Source organism: Mya arenaria, chromosome 13, assembly GCF_026914265.1.
Source record: "Mya arenaria isolate MELC-2E11 chromosome 13, ASM2691426v1".
Lineage (NCBI taxonomy): Eukaryota > Metazoa > Mollusca > Bivalvia > Myida > Myidae > Mya > Mya arenaria.
Genome location: NC_069134.1, coordinates 38,141,579 through 38,149,930, shown reverse-complemented (window position 1 = coordinate 38,149,930; position 8,352 = coordinate 38,141,579). Strand labels below are relative to the sequence as shown.

At 35.2% G+C, this 8,352-nt stretch overlaps 1 protein-coding gene across 1 annotated transcript; it reads left to right on the top strand.

The window, feature by feature from the left end:
- Positions 1-448: 448 nt before the first annotated feature.
- Positions 449-6,450, top strand: LOC128213577 (uncharacterized). Its single transcript, XM_052919444.1, has 5 exons — positions 449-1,081; positions 1,811-2,468; positions 2,937-2,969; positions 4,319-4,473; positions 4,862-6,450. The coding sequence occupies exons 1-5, from the start codon at positions 686-688 to the stop codon at positions 5,612-5,614; spliced, it is 1,995 nt and encodes a 664-aa protein (XP_052775404.1). The 5' UTR covers positions 449-685; the 3' UTR covers positions 5,615-6,450.
- Positions 6,451-8,352: the final 1,902 nt, after the last annotated feature.

The window sequence follows — 8,352 nt, the reverse complement described above, 5'->3', positions numbered from 1 at the left end:
TTGCAACACCAATCGACAAATTGTTAGTGAATATAACTTATTGTTTGCAGAATTCACAGACCTATCGTCTAAACAACATCTTTCGTAACAATCTAACACACCATCAAACATTTTTAACATTAAAACCAGACTTCTTGCCTATAACAAACATCATTAGTTTCATCATATAAGTCATGTTCAGTATTATAATATTTTGTATTGATGTTAACTTCAACTCACAATCACAACGTCATCAAAATCAGTCTCGACACCTACTTTGCTGCTCCCCAAGTCTCTCAGCCCTTTCAGTGGTTTTATATATCACCGAGCCTACATTAATACACGGTGTATTCAGGCACCATGCAATACCAATGTAATTGATATCGAATTAAGTAAAACAGTGTATATTTTGAAACAGGAAGTAATGAAGGTTTAAATGCAGTTTTGTAATATTATCCAAGAAAGGTCGTTAAAACATTTTCTACAACAATATTCTCGTCACACTTGAGCATATTGGAATTAACTTTGGAATAATAGTTCAACATTACATCTTAGTCATCGGAAAGTACCTAAATTCCGAGTAAGATATCCGATTTTTAAAGAGTGAATTACCATGAAACAAGAACATGACAACTTAAAACACAAATATGAAGTCTGGTTAAAAAAATAATTTGGACGGATATAAAACATTAAAATCCCAGAAACTATGGCAACGTCCAACAATGACAACAAAAAGGCAAGGGGAACCAAGAAGAAGACCTTTTACAAGAATAAGGCAAAGACAATAAATGGCATTTTAAGAGAGGGACTTGAGTTTCCAGTGCTTGTGACCGCGTGCACGGATTGCGAGATATCCGATCAGAATGACCTTCCGGATACTACTGAAATTCTATTGGATAAAATTGAGCATGCACAGTTCGCTCAAATCCGTGCGCTTCCTTTCAACGACGTAGATAGCGTGTGCGAGCAAAAGGGAGCGGATAATATGAAAAGCAGACGACAGTGCGAAGGGCTGGAGTTTCTGGTTCCTGTCTTGTATCCTGGGAAACTGCGTTACGTAAACAGACCGGGTCACAGAACAAGGTTTACATCCATACAAGAGGTCTGAAACTTACCATAGGATAAATTGCACGATGTTTAAACTCTCTTGGTGTGTGGCCCATTGAGATTTGGTAAAACTTGAACTTTATACCTAGACATATAGCCAACTTAAAATAGTCAAAGGATCACTTAAACTACTAGGAAGTGCTCATATGGTCACTGACTCTTGATCCATCGACGGACTGGCGAGTCTTGGTCCATTTCAAAACAGATTTATAGGATGACAAGATGTTTACCAGAAACTCAATGTGTTTCTCACTTGATAACGACAAGGGCAATAACGCCAGTACGCCTAATGTGAAGCTTTATTTTCAGTCTGACAAACGGTTATCCAAATTGATAAGCCACTTATTGATTATGCCTTATTAGAAAATTTCAACATTTTCTTGACGTCAATCAGTTTCACTTACATTTTAACAAAATAATGAATTTGTACAGCGATGTCTTATTACTTTAATAAAAAGCATCAGTTTAATTTCCCGATAACTGTAATATATTGTATCAATTAAAATTATTACATGTGATTCTGAGCCGTTTTTAGAAGTATAGGTTCATAAAGGGTTATAAGTAAATAAATGTAGTACTTTTAAGATGTCAGTCGATCCGTAAGTATGTATATTCATGCACTAAATATGTGTTTCATGAATCATGGCAGATGTTCCAAAAACATTTTACAATGAATGCCCCTGTCTGGCCTTTTAGCAAAAATACATTTTGTTTGTACTAACAGGTGATTGAAAGTTTCCCACGGCACGTGAGGGTCGCGTCAGACATTACTTCATGCAAGCCATACGGCGTCCACGGAACCGGTTCAAACGTTCCCGCCATGACAATCCTCCAGCCTAAACGTGTCTACTACGACAGTTGCACTAAACTCAGATACCTTAAGTGCAACGCCGGTGACCAAGAATACCACATCCGGGAGGATGAAATCGTTAACATGACCTCAATTCTTGACGACAATTTATACACTCTCAGGGATTTGAAAAAGGACGGGGCCCTTCTCGCATGTATTCAGTTTAATGACGTCGAGCCACTTGAGATTGTTCTTAAATGCCGCGAAGACGCTTGTCGTCTGCTTCAGATATTAAGTTCGCCAATAGAAGTGATTGGTTTTACGACCAAGGCTCTTGTCTGTGCATATGTCCAAGAAGAAAACGAGATTTGTAGATCGGTGGCTTTGATACCTGAAAGCTTATGGGGAAAACAACAGTTCCACGTCCATGCATCTGCTAAAGCAATGGAGAACGGCGTTAAAAAGTACTTTGAAATGCACAAAGACAATTATTGGCTGAGAAATAGTATTTACGCCGTTGAAGCAACAGAACCTGGAAGTGAAAGATTTACATGGCTACGTCGACCAAGCGATTATCTGCATGTGTATTCAGGTACCGCTCTTAAAAAATATTGAAGGTCCATTAACAGCTGTTTATATGTTATTCAAGTTAAAAAATAGATAAAATTATCAGTGGGATAAGTGAAAACCTAAAACCAAATTTATCAATTTAAAATGATATAAAAATGTTGAGCAGGTGTAATGAAACAAATAATAAAGCCCATAGAAATAATGACCCTCCACATATGTATATAAAGATCTCCACGGGTAGAAAAAAAGTAAATAAATATTTCATCGTCAAAACGTCCAGTACTTGTACAATACTATAGCCTGTGTTGGTTTGGGGTATTTTGTTACATTTCGAGTGCAACGTATTCTATTTAGAAAAAATGACAGAGGACATTATTAATTATAACAGGTTTATATCCAAAACGTTGAGTTGTCATTGTTTCTTGGTTGCCTTATTGAATTCCTTGTTTAACCGCAATGCGGAGTTACTAGTTGAAATTTACTTTTTCAGATCCGGACGATGAGCAACCACCGCCAATTCCAAGTATGGTTATGTAGTTATGCATTTATAATTTTATAATGGTTTCTTCAACGTCAGTGGCGTATCTGTGGTGTGTCTCTGTTATGAGTCCACATGGTGTTGGTTGTTTGCCACTTGTCTTGTTTTTAAAGGAAACTGGATAGCAAACAATATTTTATACAACATATGAATACAAGTATAGTTTCCATATAACGCTCTATATGTACGTAGCAAACCTCTCATAAAAGAAAACAAAATTGAATATATTTTCATTTTATTTGATTATTCGTTGTGTTAGTCTAATATTTACTCTAAGGCTGATTAAGAATGTTTACAGCAATTTTTTAAAATCGAAGTCGGGCGAAGTATACAGAATGTATCCCGGTTTCATATAGACACCTCCGGTTCATTCATACGTATAGTACCTGTGTGTCCCCAGTCAGAGACCATTGATACAAGCGATGGATGGAACCAAAAAGTTCTGGAGCGTTACCAGCCTGGCAAAGATTTGCTCGAAATACGAATAATTGGCTGCTAAATTTACTTTGAAATACTAGCAATTCTAGACTATATGCCTTCTTAACAAATGTTTAAATCTTTTTATAACAAGATTTTCTACATTTTGTTGTGAAGGTCTAGTAGTTTTTTAACCCTGCTTAATAAAGTACGTATGTCTTTCGAATAAATCCTTTATAAATGGGAACATTCAGTCCAAATTAGGTCGTTTTGAAGATAGTAATTGATATCCCCTTTCTGCTTCGCTTCACGTTTTGTTAACCTCTTTGTAATTTATACCTGATATCATTAAGATACCGATTTATTGCGCTCAAGTGAATTATTCATGAAACTAATAATTACTTCTTGCAAGACATTTATTCATGTATTTACGAATAATGTCCCTTTATTAATCGGTTAATTGATACTTTAAACACATTATACACAGCAACAATGTTTCAAGTCATTGGACATAACTGATTATTCCAGTTTACAAAGAGTTATATGTTTGATCAATTCAGTTACACACAAAAGCCCAACTATACTATACTTATAAATTGAAGCTTCATTGAAAAATTGTGTTTCTTTCCTATACTTTATTTACACTATAATTTAGGATTGATCGGGGTTTTTCTTGCGTTTATGCTCAACAAACGAAGTAGGGCACGCGAGCAAATTTCTTTATGTACGCTTTGAATGTACCACCTACCAGCTAACTTACATTAATATAGCTTGTGTCCTTTATAGTTACTTGTATTTTTTTAGGAATTGAATGACGTACGACTACCATAAGACGGTCTCATTTGATTAACATGAACATAGTTTTTGAAAACCTTTTCTTCGGATCCCATCGTAATTCAATTTAAAATAATTTTAAGAAAGACGACCAGTGGCCAAGGTGAAACCGGAAATTGTCAAGCGACAGACGACACCTTCAAAGCCCGAAACAAAAAGACGGAATACCAGACGACAGGTCTCAATTTTGCTGGAAAGTGACAGAGGTTCTTTTAACGACATCAAACTTCCAATCAAGGTATGCATGTCTGAAATTACTTGTTTCTTAATAAGTCCTTTAAAGGAATATGCAGTATTTCTGTAGATGTATATGTACGTTAAATTTTACGAAAACATTTAACAATATTTCAATGAATAGTGAATAATTCTTGACCGCCTTTAATATTTGTTACCTTTGTTTGCATGGAATATGTGGCCATCACGTATGAATTGAATGATATATTTTAAAAAGAAAATTTGGCAGAGCACAAAAAGCTGTGGAGTTGGGAGGGAGGGGCAAATTCAGAACTCGTATATATATATAGTGTTGTGTTAGTGGAATTAGTAAAATTATGTTTATAATTGCATCCAAAACCAATAGAAGTTTAACTTATATAAATGACATAAAGAAAGTTATCTTTTTTTAGAAAGAAGACGATCGAACAAGCATTGTCACAAAGAGCAAAATGGGCTTTAAAAGAATACATTCAGAGCTGCTCGCAATGTTCAGCTCAAAAGATAAAAAAGAAAATCAATACAGGAAAAGGGTTCATTTGAAACCCCTTCAACAGTCTAAGGTTAAGTCTTACCTAGAAAGAGTCACTATCATGAATAACTCCGACAAGGACACGGACAGTTCCGTTGAACCGTCTAGTCCAGTGTCTCCAGTATCTCCGCAGTCACTAGCAATCCATCCAATGGCATCGAGGACCTTACCCACGTTACCAGAGCAATCGAAACCTACAACTGAAGCGTGTTCAGTTGGTTTGGCCTCGTGGTCGCCAGGTCAGAGAAGTCTGGGTGGTATATATACTACTCAAGATGACGATGGAGTTGACGATGGTGAAGAAGACACCGGAAGAATATATGACGAAGCATATAATGAACAGCATGATTATCTTAAACCTTTAACGCTCGAGGATTTAAAGACAAAATCACGCCAAAACCAAAGTTCGCAGGATTTCTATAGCTACTCTGTTACAGAGGTGTCTGATTGCTTTAAACTGTGTTTTCCGGACAACCAATGTCTTGGAAATTACTGTGCAGAAAAGAGATTGGATGGTAATTTTTTTCAAAGATATGAGGACCCATCTATGGTTTTTGAAGGTATTAAACTTAGTAAAATTGACAACACTAAACTGAAAGCTATGATACAAGAAGGCTGGCGACCAAAGCTTTGAATGTGAAAGTCTTCGTAAGGACGTAAACACATATTTTTTGTTATTCGACTTATTTCACAATATGAAAGCTGTATGTTACAAATTACCCACAAAATGGCTGTATGTTACAAATTACCCACAGCATGGTCCGAATTACTCAATAGCATAGAAGTTCTTTCTTATTGATAAATTGCAATTCTTAAAATGCCTGAAGCTTAATTAGATGAATTTCTATCAGGACAATGAAATTATTCGTCAATATTTTGATTGAATATATCTTCAACTGAACGGGTCGTATTTGGAAATATCAATAACAGATATAAAGCTTATCACGGAAATATACGATCATATAGTTGTAGTTAAAACAAGTTTTAATCAGTTTTGACGCTCATGTTACAGCCAATGGGATTCTCATTTAATCAATTACGAAGGCTTTTGAAGAAACCGAGCACCAAAATATGAGTTTATCCTTTAAAACAAATATATGCGCCAACTCTAAGATAGTTATTACTTAGTATTGCTTAACTGAACAATTAACTTTCCCGGATATAATGGTTTGGTAAAGCAAAATTAAACAATACTACTTGGGGATTCACTCGACTGATATTGAAGTTAAAAATATGTGACAGATAAGTTTTTTTCCACAACTATTTAGTCTTGCCTTAGAAATGGCATACACATATTCCTTATAATCGACACAATTGCTTGGCATTTAAAAATTAGCCATTCAACCTTTTTGTTGTAGTTAGAGCCATCAAGACGCGAGTCACCCCTAAACCTGACCCTCGTTTTAGCGTGTGATTCAGATTTTAAAATAGTCTTTAGATTTGTTTTAATCTAGAAAATATAATAAATAAGATATCATTAAGGGGGAACCCTTTTTCTTTACTGCTTATTCTTGCATTTAACTACAAAATATACGACTTGATTAATTTTTACATAAATAGCATATCGTGACAATGCCATCACTAAGTCGCGAGTGCAAGAGAGTGAGTCGTTGCCAAGAAGTACTAAATTTATACTCTTATTTGTAGTAAAATGAAACGAACACGTGAACAGTTTTAGCATTGCTCATAAATGTCAAACAAGAAGACAAACTCGCACATTAACATCACGTATTGAGCAATGAATTATGACCCAGCTAAACCAACACAAGCCAACAAGTCCTTTATAAATGTAAGATTGTTGAGCTAGTATCTTCGAACTAGGTCACACTTTTGTAATGTATTTTAGGTGGTCCATCTACGAGCTACGACGCAGGTAAACCACAGTTCTTCTTATAATATATAAGATGGTACGACGCAAGTCAACTAATTCTTAATATATTTGAGATGGTCGATCAACGACTATCAATCTTCCATACAGCCATCGACGAAGCAAAATATAAACCATATTCGCTGGGGTTTTCCCATATTTCTGATCTAAATATAGAATGTCATTATATAAAAAAAAAATAATAAAAAGGGAGCCAATCAGTATAAAGTTTTTGTTACGGTTAAGATAACGTTCCAACTACCTTATTTGTTCCCGAATTTAAACGGGAACAAATCTATTGACATTTCCGAAATGGAAATTATGTTACTGTCAAAGTTAAGACAACAATGTCAACATGTTAATGTTAGGTAAGCGATATTTTCAGAATTCAAATGACAAAATAGTATGAACGACAATGAAGCAATGAACACAAGGCAGCGGTTGGGAACACTTTTAAGCAAATAGGTATAAATACACTGCCGTCTGTTGTTTTTTATATTATCCGCTCGCTTTTGCTCGCACACGCTATTTACGTCGAACGGAAGCGCACGGATTTGAGCAAAATACGCATGCTCAATTCTATCCAATATAATTTCAGTAGTATTCGGAAGGTCAAACTGGTCGGATATCTCGTAATCCGTGTTGCACGCGGTCACGAGCACTGGAAACTCAAGTACCCCTCTTAAAATGGCATTTATTGTGTTTGCCTTGTTCTTGTTAAAGTTCTTCTTGGTTCTCGTTGCATTTATTGTCATCCTTTGACGTTGCCATACTTTCAGAGCTTTAAATGTTTTATATCCATCCACATTTAGTTTTCTTACTAGACTTAATAGTTGTGTTTTAAGTTCTCATGTTCTTGTTTCATGGAAATGCAGTCTTTAAAAATCGAATATCCGACTTTAATTTTAGGTTCTTTCCGATGACTAAGATGTAAATGCTGAACTATTATTCAAATGTGAATTCCAATAGGCTCAAGTGTGACGATAATATTGTTGTAGAAAAAGTTATAAAGACCTTTCCTGAAGTATGTATAACAACTGTATTTAAACCGTCATAACTTACTGTTTAAAATATACAATATTGTTTTATTTAATTCGATATCAAATACATTGGCATTGCATGCGGGCTGAACACAAAGTATATTAATGTAGGCTCGGTGATATATCAAAGCACTGAAATGGATGATAGACTTGGGGAGCAGCAAAGTATGTGTCGAGACTGATTTTGATGACGTGGTGATTGCGAGATTAAGTTTACATCAAAAAAAAATACTACAATACTGAATATGACTTATATGATAAAACTGTTGATGTTTGTTAGGGGCAACAAGTGTGATTTCAATGTACAAATTGTTTGATAGTGTGTTAGATCGTTACGAAAGATGTTGTTGAGACGATAGGTCTGTAAATTCTGCAAACAATACGTGGTATTCACTAACAATCTGTGGAATGATGTTGAAAGTAGTAAAGTGGGAATTCTGCATGGTATGAAAGCAATACAACATT

Excerpts from the sequence above, each read along its gene's own strand:
- LOC128213577 (XM_052919444.1), top strand. The coding sequence starts at position 686 with ATGGCAACGTCCAACAATGACAACAAAAAGGCAAGGGGAACCAAGAAG. Across the intron at positions 2,970-4,318 it reads GCAACCACCGCCAATTCCAA|AAAGACGACCAGTGGCCAAG; the intron begins GTATGGTTATGT and ends AATAATTTTAAG. Across the intron at positions 4,474-4,861 it reads ACATCAAACTTCCAATCAAG|AAAGAAGACGATCGAACAAG; the intron begins GTATGCATGTCT and ends ATCTTTTTTTAG.